This window comes from Anomaloglossus baeobatrachus, chromosome 3, assembly GCF_048569485.1.
Source record: "Anomaloglossus baeobatrachus isolate aAnoBae1 chromosome 3, aAnoBae1.hap1, whole genome shotgun sequence".
Classification (NCBI taxonomy): domain Eukaryota; kingdom Metazoa; phylum Chordata; class Amphibia; order Anura; family Aromobatidae; genus Anomaloglossus; species Anomaloglossus baeobatrachus.
In genome coordinates, this window is record NC_134355.1 from 11,369,820 (window position 1) to 11,390,744 (window position 20,925).

At 48.4% G+C, this 20,925-nt stretch overlaps 1 protein-coding gene across 1 annotated transcript in view; it reads left to right on the top strand.

Moving 5' to 3' along the window:
• Positions 1-1,740: 1,740 nt before the first annotated feature.
• GLP1R (glucagon like peptide 1 receptor) overlaps positions 1,741-20,925 on the top strand; it is a gene marked incomplete at its 5' end in the record, with an annotated part of 395,725 nt that continues 376,540 nt past the window's right edge. Inside the window, one exon of the mRNA XM_075338923.1 lies at positions 1,741-1,999. Within this exon, the coding sequence (XP_075195038.1) occupies positions 1,741-1,999 (259 nt within the window). The remainder of the gene's footprint in view (positions 2,000-20,925) is intronic.

A 20,925-nucleotide genomic window follows, 5' to 3' on the forward strand; every position in this document is an offset into this window, starting at 1 on the left:
CGGTGAGTCTCCTCTCCTGGCCACGGCGCCGGTCTTCTCATATGCGGCCGCGGCGCCGGTCTTCTCATATGCGGCCGCGGCGGCGGTCTTCTCATATGCGGCCCGCGGTGGCGGTCTTCTCATATGCGGCCGCTCGTGGCGGCGGCGTCCTGCTGTGACGGCCGCGGCGGCGTCCTGCTGTGACGGCCGCGGCATTGGACCCCACAGCAGAGCAGGGAGCAGGCATACCTCTGACCCCGGGAAGTACAAACTACTTCCGGGGTCAATCAGCATCCTGCGCCCCGCAGTTTTGTTTTTTGCGTCTTAGAGACGCAGATACAAATAAATGTAGGTGCGCCGCACCCCCCCCCGAAAACACAGCTGATTTATTAGACTGTCTTTACGGAGGGGGAGAGGGTGTGAAGAAAAAAAAAAAAAATATTGCTGATGGGTGGCAAGTATGGCCCTGGTGGTGGGGGCCCCCTTGGAAGCTCTGATGGTGGGGGGCCCCGGGGCTGAAGCCCCGCCTGCCCCGCCTATAATCCGGCCCTGCATCTACTACATTATCTATACTCAGAGAGATATCACTGTGTTATCTGTGGTGTTACATAGGACTGCAGGTGACATCTACTACATTATCTGTACTCAGAGATATCACTGTGTTATCTGTGGTGTTACATAGGACTGCAGGTGACATCGAATACATTATCAGTACTCAGAGATATCACTGTGTTATCTGTGGTGTTACATAGGACTGCAGGTGACATCTACTACATTATCTGTCCTCAGAGATATCACTGTGTTATCTGTGGCGTTACATAGGACTGCCGGTGCATCTACTACATTATCTGTACTCAGAGATATCACTGTGTTATCTGTGATGTTACATAGGACTGCAGGTGACATCTACTACATTATCTGTACTCAGAGATATCACTGTGTTATCTGTGGTGTTACATAGGACTGCAGGTGACATATACTACATTATCTGTACTCAGAGATATATCACTGTGTTATCTGTGGTGTTACATAGGACTGCAGGTGACATATACTACATTCTCTGTACTCCAGAGATAGCACTGTGTCTATCTGTGGTGTTACATAGGACTGCAGGTGACATCTACTACATTATCTGTACTCAGAGATATCCCTGTGTTATCTGTGGTGTTACATAGGACTGCAGGTGACATCTACTACATTATCTGTACTCAGAGATATCACTGTGTTATCTGTGGTGTTACATAGGACTGCAGGTGACATCTACTACATTATCTGTGCTCAGAGATATCACTGTGTTATCTGTGGTGTTACATAGGACTGCAGGTGACATTACTACATTATCTGTACTCAGAGAGATATCACTGTGTTATCTGTGGTGTTACATAGGACTGCAGGTGACGTCTACTATATGATCTGTACTCAGAGATATCACTGTGTTATCTGTGGTGTTACATAGGACTGCAGGTGACATCTACTACATTATCTGTACTCAGAGAGATATAACTGTGTTATCTGTGGTGTTACATAGGACTGCAGGTGACATCTACTACATTATCTGTACTCAGAGATATCACTGTGTTATCTGTGGTGTTACATAGGACTGCAGGTGACATCTACTCCATTATCTGCACTTATCACCGTTATCTGTGGTGTTACATGGGACCTGCCGGTGAGTTCTCCGGGGTTCTGCGCCTCGGCTCTATGTCTGACGCTGTGTGCTTCCCTCCCTGCTGGTGTCAGTGATTGGCTTCTCGCCCCTCGTCGCTCGCTGGTACATCATGTCTGCCTCTCGCCCTCCTCTCTGCCGTTGCTGCTGCACTTCTGGTCCTGTCAGTCGCCTCCTCAGCTTCTTGCCCTCCTCTCACTCACCTGCTCCTGGTCTCGCTCCTGGTTGTCCTCCTCAGCTGTGACTCCTCGGATTCTGCTCCTGGGCTCCGGACGCCTCCAGATGATCCTCTCCAGATCCATCCTCACTTTTTTCCTACTTCTGGAGATGGTGAATTCAGGATCCAGAAAGCAGGTAAGAAGATTGTGGGGACTGCGGCGGTGAGAGGGTTAACCCTCCATGCATGGCAGCGGTGCGGAGAATCGCACTCTGATGGATAACAGTCTGTGTGTGGAAGGTGTGCGAAAGTATTCCACCCCTCACAGCCCCACACTGTCCTTGGATCACCTTGTACCTGGAGATGTGATTGGAGTCAGTTCCCGGGACCCCGCAGTGTGTGACCTCTGCCAGGAAGGGGTTAATAATAGCTGGCATCGCCGTGCTATTCACAACTTTACCTGAGACGAAAACTCATATCCGGCATCATCGCCATATACAACAGATAGCGGGAGTGTGCCCCCGAGATATGCAAAAGGGCACCCCGCTGTCCGAGCAGGGAAGAAACCGAAGCCCCCCAAAAATCAGACGCTGACAAGGCAAAGTAACACTGACATTGGGGGTACAGGATAATGACACTGGGGGTACAGGATAATGACACTGACACTGGGGTACAGGATAATGACGCTGACACTGGGGGTACAGGATAATGACACTGGGGGGTACAGGATAATGACACTGGGGGTACAGGATAATGACACTGACACTGGAGGTACAGGATAATGACACTGACACTGGGGGTACAGGATAATGACACTGGGGGGTACAGGATAATGACACTGACACTGGGGTACAGGATAATGACGCTGACACTGGGGGTACAGGATAATGACACTGGGGGGTACAGGATAATGACACTGACACTGGGGTACAGGATAATGACACTGACACTGGGGGTACAGGATAATGACACTGACACTGGGGTACAGGATAATGACGCTGACACTGGGGGTACAGGATAATGATACTGACACTGGGGTACAGGATAATGACACTGACACTGGGGGTACAGGATAATGACACTGACACTGGGGTACAGAATAATGACACTGACACTGGGGGAACAGGATAATGACACTGGGGGTACAGGATAATGACGCTGACACTGGGGTACAGGATAATGACACTGACACTGGGGGTACAAGATAATGACACTGACACTGGGGTACAGAATAATGACACTGACACTGGGGGTACAGGATAATGACGCTGACACTGGGGTACAGGATAATGACACTGACACTGGGGGTACAAGATAATGACACTGACACTGGGGTACAGAATAATGACACTGACACTGGGGGTACAGGATAATGACACTGGGGGTACAGGATAATGACACTGACACTGGGGTACAGGATAATGACACTGACACTGGGGTACAGGATAATGACACTGACACTGGGGGTACAGGATAATGACACTGACACTGGGGTACAGAATAATGACACTGACACTGGGGGAACAGGATAATGACACTGGGGGTACAGGATAATGACGCTGACACTGGGGTACAGGATAATGACACTGACACTGGGGGTACAAGATAATGACACTGACACTGGGGTACAGAATAATGACACTGACACTGGGGGTACAGGATAATGACGCTGACACTGGGGTACAGGATAATGACACTGACACTGGGGGTACAAGATAATGACACTGACACTGGGGTACAGAATAATGACACTGACACTGGGGGTACAGGATAATGACACTGGGGGTACAGGATAATGACAATGACACTGGGGTACAGGATAATGACACTGACACTGGGGTACAGGATAATGACACTGACACTGGGGGTACAGGATAATGACACTGACCCTGGGGGTACAGGATAATGACACTGGGGGTACAGGATAATGACACTGGGGGTGCAGGATAATGACACTGGGGGTGCAGGATAATGACACTGGGGGTGCAGGATAATGACACTGGGGGTACAGGATAATGACACTGACACTGGGGGTACAGGATAATGACACTGGGGGTACAGGATAATGACACTGGGGGTACAGGATAATGACACTGACACTGGGGGTACAGGATAATGACACTGACACTGGGGGTACAGGATAATGACACTGACACTGGGGGTACAGGATAATGACACTGACACTGGGGGTACAGGATAATGACACTGACACTGGGGGTACAGGATAATGACACTGGGGGTACAGGATAATGACACTGGGGTGCAGGATAATGACACTGGGGGTGCAGGATAATGACACTGGGGGTGCAGGATAATGACACTGGAGGTACAGGATAATGACACTGACACTGGGGGTACAGGATAATGACACTGGGGGTACAGGATAATGACACTGGGGGTGCAGGATAATGACACTGGGGGTGCAGGATAATGACACTGGGGGTGCAGGATAATGACACTGGGGGTGCAGGATAATGACACTGGGGGTGCAGGATAATGACACTGGGGGTGCAGGATAATGACACTGGGGGTACAGGATAATGACACTGGGGGTGCAGGATAATGACACTGGGGGTGCAGGATAATGACACTGGGGGTACAGGATAATGACACTGGAGGTACAGGATAATGACACTGGAGGTACAGGATAATGACACTGGGGGTACAGGATAATGACACTGGGGGTGCAGGATAATGACACTGGGGGTGCAGGATAATGACACTGGGGGTGCAGGATAATGACACTGGGGGTGCAGGATAATGACACTGGGGGTACAGGATAATGACACTGGAGGTACAGGATAATGACACTGACACTGGGGGTACAGGATAATGACGCTGACACTGGGGGTACAGGATAATGACGCTGACACTGGGGGTACAGGATAATGACACTGGGGGTACAGGATAATGACACTGGGGGTACAGGATAATGACACTGACACTGGGGGTACAGGATAATGACACTGGGGGTACAGTATAATGACACTGACACTGGGGGTACAGGATAATGACACTGACACTGGGGGTACAGGATAATGACACTGGGGGTACAGGATAATGACACTGACACTGGGGGTACAGGATAATGACACTGGGGGTACAGGATAATGACACTGACACTGGGGGTACAGGATAATGACACTGGGGGTACAGAATAATGACACTGGGGGTACAGGATAATGACACTGACACTGGGGGTACAGGATAATGACACTGGGGGTACAGGATAATGACACTGGGGGTACAGGATAATGACACTGGGGGTACAGGATAATGACAGTGGGGTACAGGATAATGACACTGGGGGTACAGGATAATGACACTGGGGGTACAGGATAATGACACTGGGGGTACAGGATAATGACACTGGGGGTACAGGATAATGACACTGGGGATACAGGATAATGACACTGGGGGTACAGGATAATGACACTGGGGGTACAGGATAATGACACTGGGGGTACAGGATAATGACACTGGGGGTACAGGATAATGACACTGGGGGTACAGGATAATGACACTGACACTGGGGGTACAGGATAATGACACTGGGGGTACAGGATAATGACACTGGGGGTACAGAATAATGACACTGGGGGTACAGGATAATGACACTGGGGGTACAGGATAATGACACTGGGGGTACAGGATAATGACACTGGGGGTACAGGATAATGACACTGGGGGTACAGGATAATGACACTGGGGATACAGGATAATGACACTGGGGGTACAGGATAATGACACTGGGGGTACAGGATAATGACACTGGGGGTACAGGATAATGACACTGGGGGTACAGGATAATGACACTGGGGGTACAGGATAATGACACTGGGGGTACAGGATAATGACACTGGGGGTACAGAATAATGACACTGGGGGTACAGGATAATGACACTGGGGGTACAGGATAATGACACTGGGGGTACAGGATAATGACACTGGGGGTACAGGATAATGACACTGGGGGTACAGGATGATGACACTGGGGGTACAGGATGATGACACTGGGGGTACAGGATAATGACACTGGGGGTACAGGATAATGACACTGGGGGTACAGGATAATGATACTGACACTTGGAGTTCATGTTGTATAGTTCGGGTTCTCTGACATGTTTGCTCTGGTTTTATTCTTGCTCCTTGTGATTCCCGGTTGAGCAGATGAGTCTTGTACATGATTCTGCTGGATGCTGCCACTAGAGGGAGCTCCCTGCACATGTTCATACTAATCCATTTTCAGCTCCCCCTAGTGGTGAGTGAAGGCCTCTGACTTGTTATCATTGCATTGTGTTCCTGATTCTGCTGGTGTTTATGTTGTGACATCACTGAGGACTGGAACCCGCATCCAATGGGATTTATGTTGTAAAACCCTTTGAAATATTTTTCTTCAATAAGGAGCTGGGGTCCCAGGAGGGGGACGTATATATCAGGAGGGGGCATACATACACTACAGTTCAAAAGTTTGGGGTCACCCAGACAATTGTGTCTTTTCCATACTTGTATTTATCATATGAGCTGCATAATGAATAGAGAATATTGTCCAGACAGTGACGAGGTCAGAAATAAGGATTTTACGTGACATAATAATTTCCTCTTCACACTTTTTTGCTTTCGGCATAGATCGCTCCTTTGCACAATTCCAGCTTTGCAGACCTCTGGCAGTCTAGGTGTTAATTTGAGGAGGTAATCTGGAGATATTTCCCCCCATGACCCCCCCCCCCCCACAAGTTGGATTGTCTTGATGGGCACTTTTTGGCACCATACGGTCACGCTGCCCCCACAACAGCTCTATAGGGTTGAGGTCTGGTGACTGGGCTGGCCACTCCATTAAGGATAGAATACCAGCTGCCGGCTTCTTTCCTAAAAAATTCATGGATAATTTGGAGGTGGCTTTGGGTCATCATCCTGTTGTAGGATGAAATTGGCTCCAATCAAGCGCTGTCCACAGGGTATGGCATGGCGGTGTAAAATAGAGTGATAGCCTTCCTAATTCAAAGTCCCTTTTACATTGCACAAATCTTTCACTTTACCAGCACAAAGCAACCCCAGACCATCACATACCTCCACCATGCTTGACAGATGGTGTCAGGCAGTCTTCCAGCATCTTTTCAGTTGTTCTGTGTCTCACAAATGTTCTTCTGTGTGATCCAAACACCTCAATCTTCGATTCGTCTGTCAATGACACTTTTTTCAATCTTCCGCTGTCCAATGTCTGTGTTCTTTTGCCCATATTAATCTTTTCCTTTTATTAGCCAGTCTCAGATATGGCTTTTTCTTTGCCACTCTGCCCTGAAGGCCGGCATCCCGGAGTCGCCTCTTCACTGTAGGTGATGACACTGGTGTTTTGTGGGTGCTATGTAATGAAGCTCCCAGATGAGGACCTGTGAGGTGTGGATTTCTCACACTAGAGACTGTAATGCACTTGTCTTGTTGCTCAGTTGTGCAGCGCGGCCTCCACTTCTCTCTACTCTGGTTACAGCCTGTTTGTGCTCTCCTCAGTTGTGCAGTGCGGCCTCCACTTCTCTCTACTCTGGTTACAGCCTGTTTGTGCTCTCCTCAGTTGTGCAGCGCGTCCTCCTTTTCTCTCTACTCTGGTTACAGCCTGTTTGTGCTCTCCTCAGTTGTGCAGCGCGGCCTCCACTTCTCTCTACTCTGGTTACAGCCTGTTTGTGCTCTCCTCTGAAGGGAGTAGTACACACCGATGTAGGAATCTTCAGTTTCTAGGCAATTTCTCTCATGAATATCCTTAATTTCTAAGAACAAGAATAGACTGTCGAGTTTCACAGGAAAGTTCTCTTTTTCTGCCCATTTTGAGAGTTTAATGGAAGCAACAAATGTAATGCTCCAGATTCTAAACTGGCTAAAAGGAAGGTCAGTTTTATAGCTTCTCTAATCAGCAAAGCTGTTTTCAGCTGTGCTAACATACTGGCACAAGGGTTTTCAAGGGATTTCTAAACATCCATTAGCCTTCTAACACAGTTACCTAACACAATGTACCATTAGAGCACTGGAGTGGTGGTTGTTGGAAATGGGCCTCTATTCACCTATGCAGATATTGCATTACACACCAGACGTTTGCAGCGAGAATAGTCATTTACCGCATAACAATGTATAGAGGGGATTTCTGTGTAATGTAATGTGAGCTTCATTGAAAAATAATGTGCTTTTCTTTCAAAACTAAAGAAATATCTAAGTGACCCTAAACGTTTGAACTGTAGTGTATACTAGGAGGGGCCCGTGATGGGGATATATAACAGGAGGGGAACATATATAAACTTGGCTTTTATTTTAACAAAACATATAAGGCTGACAAAAATAAAGGTTGAAAACCTACCCTCTATTGACTTACTGCCACATTACCTTTAAGATGAGGCTTTACAGCCCGTATTCTCTGCTTTGGAATTATATTATGTATCTGCAGACACTGCTTCGTTTATATACTTATTGTGCGTTCTATTATCAGTGCCCTGATACTTCATTGGGGATAAGTACAGGATTATTATGTCCATCTCCTTATTTCATCCTTTCTTTTTCTCTTGATAATTGTGTTTTTAACCTTTGTTTTTTGTCAGCCTTATATGGTTTGTATCAATAAAAGCCATGTTTATATATAAATAGCTGGGGGTGCACATTTTTACTTTGCAACTTTTTTCCTCTCATGTTACAATTCATTTTTTTGCATATTTTTGTTACTGCCCCTCCCTTTATTTCTATTTATTATACTGTGGAGCCCACTATTTCATTCTTAACAACATGTTGCGAGGAGCAGTTTTTTTGGGGGGGAATTTATACATAGAGACAGTGTATGTATGTGTGATATTATACAGAGAGGCAGTGTGTCTGTAGAATAAGATACAGAGGGGCAGCGTATCTGACGGGATATTATACAGTGGGGCAATGTGTGTTGGGGATATTATACAGAGAGGCAGTGTGTGGGGGAAATTATACAGAGAGGCAGTGTGTGGGAGGATATTATACAGAGTAGCAGGTTGTGTGGGGGATATTATACAGAGGAACAGTGTGTGTGGGTATATTATACATAGGAACAGTGTGTAGGGGATATTATACAGAGAAGCAGTGTGTGGGAGAGCTATTATATAAACAGGTAATGTGTGTGTGGATATTATACAGAGAGGCAGTGTGTGTGGAGGATATTATAAAGAGGGGCAATGTGGGGGATAACTATTATACAGAGAGGCAGTGTGTGTTAGAGATTATACAGACAGGTAGTGTGTGTGTGTGTGTGTGTGTGTGTGTGGATATTATACAGAGAGGAAGTGTGTGATGTATATTATACAGAAGGGCAGTGTGTGTGGGGGGATATTATACAGAGGGGCAGTGTGTGTTTAAGGGGGATATTACACAGAGGGGTTGTGAGTGTGGGGGGATATTATACAGAGGGGCATTGTGTGGGGGGATATTATACATGGGGCAGTATAGATGAGATATTATGGAGTGGGGCAGTGAGAGGATATGTTGTGGAGAGGGGCGGTGTAAGGGGTGTATTATTAATTTTGTAAGTGAAATACTTCATTTTCTGGAACAACTTCAAGAGTGCTAACACTTTTGGCCATATGTGCAAGTGCACATATTTTATATATATATATATAAAAATAAGTGTTTTTTATAAGAGTGGTGGTGGGACTGTGGAAAGTTTGAGGGGAGGAGGCAGAGCTGGGGTGGAGCCTGAAGGGGGCCCGAAAATGTTGCCAGTATGGGGCCCTGACATTCCTAGTGGCGGCCCTGCTGAGTGGAGATGGATTTGTGGCGCTGGGGGGGGGGGTCACACAGGTTTTCAGACTTGGTGATTTATTAAGCGGCGTTCACCCCCAAATGAATCAGCGCCTCTGACTCCAGACGCCCCTGAGTTTGGTGTGAAGAATCAAACGAGGGGAGTAAAAGTGGAAAACTATTATCTTTATGGATTCTTGTAAAATCGATGTATGTAAATCCGCAGTTATGTGCAGAGGCCACAGAACAGCGCGGAAATAACAGCTTCACTTCCGGAGCGAAGAGCGACAGCGCGGGAAAAAGGGAAAACGCCCGGAACACGGAGAAGAAAACAATAGAAAAAAGTCCAGAAACGTTCACATTCCTGAGCGAGCTCCTGACAGACGCACAGCGATCACACCATGCTGGGGGTTGTAGTCCTCCATGCAGACAGTCTAATATCCATGTACAGCATCAAGTCATGCTGGGGGTTGTAGTCCTCCATGTACACAGTGACGTAGAACATTAGTCTGGTTATATCCAGTGTTCGGGCTATGCTGGGAGTTGTAGTGCTCATGTATTTTGCTCGCCCCTCGCCCCGCTCTTGGTAACGTCCCTCATCACCTGATAATGGGGCAGTTATGCCGGCTCTTGTCAGGTGTGATGTGAATGAGGCCAGCGGCGGCTCATATCTGGTCACTGACAGTCGTACGCTGGCGACCACAGAGCCCGGCGCCCGTCACAGACGCCTGCAGGTCACCGCCACCGGGCACCCGGCCAGAGAGACTCCGGAGCGTTTCCTTCTACGGAGAATGTTCTGCTTCATTTTATCCTAATTCACTTCTATCCAGGAGGCCCCTCATACTGCACAATCCCCCTGCTCTGCTGGTGGTGGCCCCTGTGCAGGAGCGGAGTGCGGCCCCTCATACTGCACAATCCCCCTGCTCTGCCGGCGGTGGTGACCCCTGTGCAGGAGCGGAGTGCGGCCCCTCATACTGCACAATCCCCCTGCTCTGCCGGCGGTGGTGACCCCTGTGCAGGAGCGGAGTGCGGCCCCTCATACTGCACAATCCCCCTGCTCTGCTGGCGGTGGTGACCCCTGTGCAGGAGCGGAGTACGGACCCCTCATAGTGCACAATCCCCCTGCTCTGCTGGTGGTGGTGACCCCTGTGCAGGAGCGGAGTGCGGCCCCTCATACTGCACAATCCCCCTGCTCTGCTGGTGGTGGTGACCCCTGTGCAGGAGCATAGTGCGGCCCCTCATACTGCACAATCCCCCTGCTCTGCTGCTGGTGGTGGCCCCTGTGCAGGAGCGGAGTGCGGCCCCTCATACTGCACAATCCCCCCTGCTCTGCTGGTGGTGGTGACCCCTGTGCAGGAGCGGAGTGCGGCCCCTCATACTGCACAATCCCCCTGCTCTGCTGGTGGTGGTGACCCCTGTGCAGGAGCGGAGTGCGGCCCCTCATACTGCACAATCCCCCTGCTCTGCTGGCGGTGGTGACCCCTGTGCAGGAGCGGAGTACGGACCCCTCATACTGCACAATCCCCCCTGCTCTGCTGGTGGTGGTGACCCCTGTGCAGTAGTGGTGTATCGGCCTTTCATAATGCTGCATTTGTTATTTTGGGTTTTACGCTTATTGTGACCTTAGGGATGGGGCGCCCCCTTAAAAGGAACCTTCCACTATGTTTCCACATATACAAGTCGCATTACGGTGGGGTAGATACTCGTCTCCCTATTAAAATGATTCCTTCTTTGTAGAGGTCCAATGTGACAGGAGAAATCTAGTATATAACGCGCATGCAAATCAGGCTGCAAGTGCACAGGGGCGGGTCACTGTACGTGGGCAGCTTCCGTGGACACGCCCCCTGTGCACTGCCAGCCTGATTTGCACAGGACTTTGTCTCTAGATTTCTCACGATTGGCACAGCAAAAAAGTTTAAAAAACTGAGTCACCTCTTTCTTCCATTACAAGGAGAGTCCTGAGATCACCGAGACCCTCATGTATTGGCTAAAATAAGAAGCCATTGCCGGAACATATCGTCTCCTCAGAAAGCTTCTCTCCTTCCCTGACTTTATGGGAATCCCTTTATAATTCCGCTTCTTTCCTTCTCCGAACATATAACAAAAGCAAATAATGATAGATGTCACTGTATGATGAGTTATGTATGTTTTAATAAAAATCTGCATAGAGGTGTACAAGAATATAACTCCTATAATACTGCCCCTATGTACAAGAATATAACCACTATAATACTGCCCCTATGTACAAGAATATAACTACTATAATACTGCCCCCTATTTACAAGAATATAACTACTATAATACTGCTCCTATGTACAAGAATATAACTACTATAATACTGCCCCCTATTTACAAGAATATAACTCCTATAATACTGCCCCTATGTACAAGAATATAACCACTATAATACTGCCCCTATGTACAAGAATATAACTACTATAATACTGCCCCCTATTTACAAGAATATAACTACTATAATACTGCCCCCTATATACAAGAATATAACTACTATAATACTGCCCCCCTATGTACAAGAATATAACTACTATAATACTGCCCCCTATTTACAAGAATATAACTACTATAATACTGCCCCCCTATGTACAAGAATATAACTACTATAATACTGCCCCCTATATACAAGAATATAACTCCTATAATACTGCCCCTATGTACAAGAATATAACCACTATAATACTGCCCCTATATACAAGAATATAACTACTATAATACTGCTCCTATATACAAGAATATAACTACTATAATACTGCTCCTATGTACAAGAATATAACTACTATAATACTGCCCCTCTGTACAAGAATATAACTACTATAATACTGCCCCTATATACAAGAATATAACTACTATATTACTGCCCCTATATACAAGAATATAACTACTATATTACTGCCCCTATATACAAGAATATAACTACTATAATACTGCCCCTATGTACAAGAATATAACTACTATAATACTGCCCCTATGTACAAGAATATAACTGCTATAATACTGCCCCTATGTACAAGAATATAACTGCTATAATACTGCCCCTATGTACAAGAATATAACTACTATAATACTGCCCTTATGTACAAGAATATAACTACTATAATACTGCTTTTATGTACAAGAATATAACTACTATAATACTGCCCCCCTATGTACAAGAATATAACTACTATAATACTGCTCCTATGTACAAGAATATAACTACTATAATACTGCTCCCTATGTACAAGAATATAACTACTATAATACTGCCCCCTATGTACAAGAATATAACTACTATAATACTGCTCCTATGTACAAGAATATAACTACTATAATACTGCTCCCTATGTACAAGAATATAACTACTATAATACTGCCCCCTATGTACAAGAATATAACTACTATAATACTGCTCCTATGTACAAGAATATAACTACTATAATACTGCTCCTATGTACAAGAATATAACTACTATAATACTGCTCCCTATGTACAAGAATATAACTACTATAATACTGCTCCCTATGTACAAGAATATAACTACTATAATACTGCTCCTATGTACAAGAATATAACTACTATAATACTGCTCCTATGTACAAGAATATAACTACTATAATACCGCTCCTATGTACAAGAATATAACTACTATATACTGCTCCTATGTACAAGAATATAACTACTATAATACTGCTCCTATGTACAAGACTATAACTACTATAATACTGCCCCCTATGTATAAGAATATAACTACTATAATACTGCCCCCTATATACAAGAATATAACTACTATAATACTGCTCCCTATGTACAGGAATATAACTACTATAATGCTGCCAATATGTACAAGAATATAACTACTATAATACTGCCCCCATGCACAAGAATATAACTACTATAATACTGCCCCTATGTAAAAGAATATAACTCCTATAATACTGCTCCTATGTGCAAGAATATAACTCCTATAATACTGCCTCCTATATACAAGAATATAACTACTATAATACTGCTCCTATGTACAAGAATATAACTACTACTAGAAGGTGGCCCGATTCTACGCATCGGGTATTCTAGAATTTACGTATTGTGTAGTTCATGTATGATTTTTGTTATATAGATGTTGTTGTGTGTAGTTACCAAGTGTTTGTGTAGGGGCTGTACATGTTCTGGGTGTTGTCTGGGTGTGACGGGGGGTGAGAGCGGTGTTGTATGTGTGTTGCGTGTGTTGCGTTGTTTGTGGAGCGCTGTGTGTCTGTCGCGTTGTGTGTGTGTGTGTTGCGCGGTTTGTGTGTGTGGTGTGTTTTGGGGGGAGGTATGTTTTGTGCAATGTGTGTGTTGTGCGGTATGTGCGTATATTTGTGTGTGCCGCGGTGTTTGTGTGTTGGGTGTTGTGTGTGTGCAGCGTTGTCTGTGTGTGTGGGTGTCTGTGTAGGGCAGTTGTTTGTGGTTCCCAGTGTGTGTGGTGTGTTGTGCAGTGCGCGCGCGTGTGTGTGTGTGTGTGTGTGTGTGTGTGTGTTGGGGGGAGGTGCGCACTCCCAAACGTGCTCCATCCCCCATGCAGCGCACTCCCCATCGTGCTCCATCCCCCATGCAGCGCACTCCCCATCGTGCTCCATCCCCTATGCTGCGCACCCCCCATCGTGCTCCATCTCCCAAACGTGCTCCATCCGCCATGCTGCGCACTCCCAAACGTGCTCCATCCGCCATGCTGCGCACTCCCAAACGTGCTCCATCCGCCATACTCCGCACTCCCCATCGTGCTCCATCCCCGATGCTGCGCACCCCCCCATCATGCTCCATCCCCGATGCTGCGCACCCCCCCATCGTGCTCCATCCCCCATGCTGCACCAGCATCAGCCTCTCTGCGCCCAGCATCAGCTTCTCTGCCCCCAGCATCAGCCTCTCTCCTCCCAGCATCAGCCTCTCTCCTCCCAGCATCAGCCTCTCCTCTCTGTCCCCAGCATCAGCCTCTCTCCTCCCAGCCTTCCCCAGCATCAGCCTCTCTCCTCCCAGCCTCCCTCCTCCCACCCTCCCCCAGCATCAGCCTCCCTCTCCCAGCCTCCCCCAGCATCAGCCTCCCCCAGCATCAGCCTCTCTTCTCTCAGCCTACCTCTCCCAGCCTCCCTCCTCCCAGCCTCCCTCAGCATCAGCCTCCCTCTCCCAGCCTCCCCAAGCATCAGCCTCCACCAGCATCAGCCTCTCTCCTTCCAGCCTCCCCCAGCATCAGCCTCCACCAGCATCAGGCTCTCTCCTTCCAGCCTCCTCCAGCATCAGCCTCCCTCTCCCAGCCTTCCCCAGGATCAGCCTCTCTCCTCCCAGCCTTCCCCAGCATCAGCTTTCCCCTCCCAGCCTCCCTCAGCATCAGCCTTCCCCAGCATCAGCCTCTCTCCTCCCAGCCTCAGCCTCTCTCCTTTCAGCCTCCCCCAGCATCAGCCTCTCTCCTTCCAGCCTCCCTCAGCATCAGCCTCCCCTTCCCAGCCTTCCCCAGGATCAGCCTCTCTCCTCCCAGCCTCCTTCCTCCCAGCCTCCCCCTCCCAGCCTCCCTCAGCATCAGCCTTCCACTCCCAGTCTCCCCCAGCATCAGCCTCCCCAAGCATCAGCCTCCACCAGCATCAGCCTCTCTCCTTCCAGCCTCCCCCAGCATCAGCCTCTCTCCTTCCAGCCTCCCTCAGCATCAGCCTCCCGTTCCCAGCCTTCCCCAGGATCAGCCTCTCTCCTCCCAGCCTCCTTCCTCCCAGCCTCCCCCTCCCAGCCTCCCTCAGCATCAGCCTTCCCCTCCCAGTCTCCCCCAGCATCAGCCTCCCCAAGCATCAGCCTCCACCAGCATCAGCCTCTCTCCTTCCAGCCTCCCCCAGCATCAGCCTCCCCAAGCATCAGCCTCCCCCAGCATCAGCCTCCCTCGTCCCAGCCTCCCCCAGCATCAGCCTCCCCCTCCCAGCCTCCCCCAGCATCAGCCTCTCTCCTCCCAGCATCAGCCTCTCTCATCCCAGCATCAGCCTCTCTCCTCCCAGCATCAGCCTCTCCTCTCTGTCCCCAGCATCAGCCTCTCTCCTCCCAGCCTTCCCCAGCATCAGCTTCTCTCCTCCCAGCCTCCCCCAGCATCAGCCTCCCCCAGCATCAGCCTCTCTTCTTCCAGCCTCCCCCAGCATCAGCCTCTCTCCTTCCAGCCTCCCCCAGCATCAGCCTCCCTCTCCCAGCCTTCCCCAGGATCAGCCTCTCTCCTCCCAGCCTCCGTCCTCCCAGCCTTCCCCAGCATCAGCTTTCCCCTCCCAGCCTCCCTCAGCATCAGCCTTCCCCAGCATCAGCCTCTCTCCTCCCAGCCTCAGCCTCTCTCCTTTCAGCCTCCCCCAGCATCAGCCTCTCTCCTTCCAGCCTCCCTCAGCATCAGCCTCCCCTTCCCAGCCTTCCCCAGGATCAGCCTCTCTCCTCCCAGCCTCCTTCCTCCCAGCCTCCCCCTCCCAGCCTCCTTCAGCATCAGCCTTCCCCTCCCAGTCTCCCCCAGCATCAGCCTCCCCCTCCCAGCCTTCCCCATGATCAGCCTCTCTGCTCCCAGCCTCCTCCAGCACGCCGTGCTCCTCTGCCGACACTCACACACCCGATCGCATCCACTCACACACACCCGATCGCATCCACTCACACACACCCGATCGCATCCACTCACACACACCCGATCGCATCCACTCACACACACCCGATCACATCCACTCACACACACCCGATCGCATACACTCACACACACAGACACTGACGATATCGCACATACGCGCTCACACTCACAACATCCGGAGATACCACATGCCTCTGGCCATGTGATCCTCCGTCAGGTCCTGGAAGGTCACAACAGCACAGTATCGAGGCCGAGAAGCAAGCGATATCGCCGGATGCTGTGCGAGTGAGTGTGATCTGATGTGTGTGTATGTTTGTGTGTGTGCTGTTATGTGTGTGCGTGTGGATCTTCCGCCGCAGCAGGACCTTGATGCGCTTGTAACCATGCGAGCATGGTTACCAACGTATCCACACCTCCGTGACAGCCGTGTCAGTTCGGGGAATGCGCGGGGGGAGGGAGGGGGCGGGGCCAGAGCTAGCGTGCATTGCGTGAGGGGGGCGGGGCGTGGTGTGGCCGAATTGCCAATGCCTGCAGGGTGCCGGGGCGAGAGGCCAATCTGTGGGGGGGGGCGGAGCCTGGGCGAGCGGCTGGCCAATCCTTGTGGGGGCGCAGCCTGGGCGAGCGGCCAATCCGTGTGGGGGGGCGGGGCCATGGCGAGCCCAGCGGCCAATCAGCTTTGTGTCACCGTAAGGACACAATTTTGGAGCATGACAGACAGACAGACAGAATAAGGCAATTATATATATATATAGATAATACTGCCCCCTATATACAAGAATATAACTACTATAATACTGCCCCCTATATACAAGAATATAACTACTATAATACTGCCGCTATGTACAAGAATATAACTACTATAATACTGCCCCCTATGTACAAGTATATAACTACTATAATACTGCCCCCTATATATAAGAATATAACTACTATAATACTGCTCCTATGGTCAGGATTTAGCCTGCACACTGCTCTTATATTTTGGACAGTCTGCAGCGTTGTCGTGTTTGCAGTTATCTGTGAGTCATCTCCTGGTTATAGTCCGGGGTGATGACTCTCGGCAGCTGTTTCTTCCGTCTTGTGTTGTGTGCGGCTGTGGAGGGGAGCGGCGGCTGTGGAGCGCGGTGTGCGGCTGTGGAGGGGAGCGGCGGCTGTGGAGCGCGGTGTGCGGCTGTGGAGGGGAGCGGCGGCTGTGGAGCGCGGTGTGCGGCTGTGGAGGGGAGCGGCGGCTGTGGAGCGTGGTGTGCGGCTGTGGAGGGGAGCGGCGGCTATGGAGCGCGGTGTGCGGCTGTGGAGGGGAGCGGCGGCTGTGGAGCGCGGTGTGCGGCTGTGGAGGGGAGCGGCGGCTGTGGAGCGCGGTGTGCGGCTGTGGAGGGGAGCGGCGGCTGTGGAACGCGGTGTGCGGCTGTGGAGGGGAGCGGCGGCTGTGGAGCGCGGTGTGCGGCTGTGGATGGGAGCAGCGGCTGTGGAGCGCGGTGTGCGGCTGTGGATGGGAGCAGCGGCTGTGGAGCGCGGTGTGCGGCTGTGGATGGGAGCAGCGGCTGTGGAGCGCGGTGTGCGGCTGTGGATGGGAGCGGCGGCTGTGGAGGGGACATTATTACTTACTACAGCAGAAACATTCAATTAAACAAATTGCGGGCTGAGGTCGTAACTTTGTATCTGATGAGAACACGAGGGTCATTTTCAGGCGCCGGCTGCTCCTCCGGGGATGATGGGCACGGCGTGTAAGAACAGCTGTAACCCGGGTCTATAGACCAGGCTGAATCCAGTGGGATTATATCCTCCGCTCAGTATTCAGACCCCGCAATATTTGATGTCCTTCCCCCCGGATATCTCTATCCAGTGGAATAACTAGAGTTTGATGGGCTCCTGTGCAAAGTTTGGACCTTGGCCCCCCTCCACTGTACACAGACACTCGGGGTACGGGATAATGACGCTGACACTCGGGGTACGGGACAATGACGCTGACACTTTGCTCCTTCCCTCAGCACTCATGTTTCCCATGATCTGAACTCCCTCTTTCTATCATTACCCAGCTTTCTTAAGTTCTGACATCAATCTTGTCCTCAGCACACACCTTCCCATGCTCTGCTATACATCTTTCCCTCAGCACCCAGCTTTCCCATGATATCAAAGCATGGGAAAGCCGGGTGCTGAGCGAAAGAGCCTTTTTCCCTCAGCTCAAAACTTTCCCATCCCCCGCTTTTATCTTTGTCTCCCCTGATATATAGCTCTCTATAATGGCCCCCACATAGGCTTCCATTTAGTAAAATGGGTCCCACATAACCCTTCATATATTAGAATGCACCCCATAGTTCTCCAATTATTCTAATGCATTTCCCATAGTCCTCCATATATTATACTGCACCCCATAGTCCTCCATGTATTATAATTCTCCCCATAGTCCTCCATATATTATACTGCACCCCATAGTCCTCCATATATTATACTGCCCCCCATAGTCCTCCATATATTATACTGCACCCCATAGTCCTCCATATATTATACTGCACCCCATAGTCCTCCATATATTATACTGCACCCCCATAGTCCTCTATATATTATACTGCACCCCATAGTCCTCCATGTATTATAATTCTCCCCATAGTCCTCCATATATTATACTGCACCCCATAGTCCTCCATATATTATACTGCACCCCATAGTCCTCCATATATTATACTGCACCCCATAGTCCTCCATATATTATACTGCACCCCCATAGTCCTCCATATATTATACTGCACCCTCATAGTCCTCTATATATTATACTGCACCCCATAGTCCTCCATATAGTATACTGCACCCCCATAGTCCTCTATATATTATACTGTACCCCATAGTCCTCCATATATTATACTGCACCCTCATAGTCCTCTATATATTATACTGCACCCCATAGTCCTCCATATAGTATACTGCACCCCCATAGTCCTCTATATATTATACTGTACCCCATAGTCCTCCATATATTATACTGCACCCCATAGTACTCCATATATTATACTGCACCCCCATAGTCCTCCATATATTATACTGCACCCCCATAGTCCGCTATATATTATACTGCACCCTATAATCCTCCATATATTATACTGCACCCCCATAGTCCTCTATATATTATACTGCACCCCATAGTCCTCCATATATTATACTGCACCCCATAGTCCTCCATATATTATACTGCACCCCATAGTCCTCCATATATTATACTGCACCCCCATAGTCCTCCATATATTATACTGCACCCCCATAGTCCTCTATATATTATACTGCACCTCATAGTCCTCCATATATTATACTGCACCCCCATAGTCCTCTATATATTATACTGCACCCCATATTCCTCCATATATTATAGTGCACCCCATAGTCCTCCATATATTATAGTGCACCCCATATTCCTCCATATATTATACTGCACCCCATAGTCGTCCATATATTATACTGCACCCCCACAGTCCTCTATATATTATACTTCACCCCATATTCCTCCATATATTATACTGCACCCCATATTCCTCCATATATTATACTGCACCCCATATTCCTCCATATATTATACTGCACCCCATAGTCCTCCATATATTATACTGCACCCCCATATTCCTCCATATATTATACTGCACCCCCATAGTCCTCCATATATTATACTGCACCCCCATAGTCCTCTATATATTATACTGCACCTCATAGTCCTCCATATATTATACTGCACCCCCATAGTCCTCTATATATTATACTGCACCCCATAGTCCTCCATATATTATACTGCACCCCATAGCCCTCCATATATTATACTGCACCCCCATAGTCCTCTATATATTATACTGCACCCCATATTCCTCCATATATTATAGTGCACCCCATAGTCCTCTATATATTATACTGCACCCCATATTCCTCCATATATTATACTGCACCCCATAGTCCTCCATATATTATACTGCACCCCCATAGTCCTCCATATATTATACTGCACCACATAGTCCTCCATATATTATAATGCACCCCATAGTCCTCCATATATTATACTGCACCCCATAGTCCTCCATATATTATACTGCACCACATAGTCCTCCATATATTATACTGCACCACATAGTCCTATATATATTATACTGCACCCCATAGTCCTCCATATATTATACTGCACCCCATAGTCCTCCATATATTATACTGCACCCCCATAGCCCTCCATATATTATAATGCACCACATAGTCCTATATATATTATACTGCACCCCATAGTCCTCCATATATTATAATGCACCCCATAGCCCTCCATATATTATAATGCACCCCATAGTCCTCCATATATTATACTGCACCACATAGTCCTCCATATATTATACTGCACCACATAGTCCTCCATATATTATAATGCACCACATAGTCCTATATATATTATACTGCACCCCATAGTCCTCCATATATTATAATGCACCACATAGTCCTATATATATTATACTGCACCCCCATAGCCCTCCATATATTATAATGCACCACATAGTCCTATATATATTATACTGCACCCCATAGTCCTCCATATATTATAATGCACCCCATAGCCCTCCATATATTATAATGCACCCCATAGTCCTCCATATATTATACTGCACCACATAGTCCTCCATATATTATACTGCACCACATAGTCCTCCATATATTATACTGCACCCCATAGTCCTCCATATATTATACTGCACCACATAGTCCTATATATATTATACTGCACCCCATAGTCCTCCATATATTATACTGCACCCCATAGTCCTC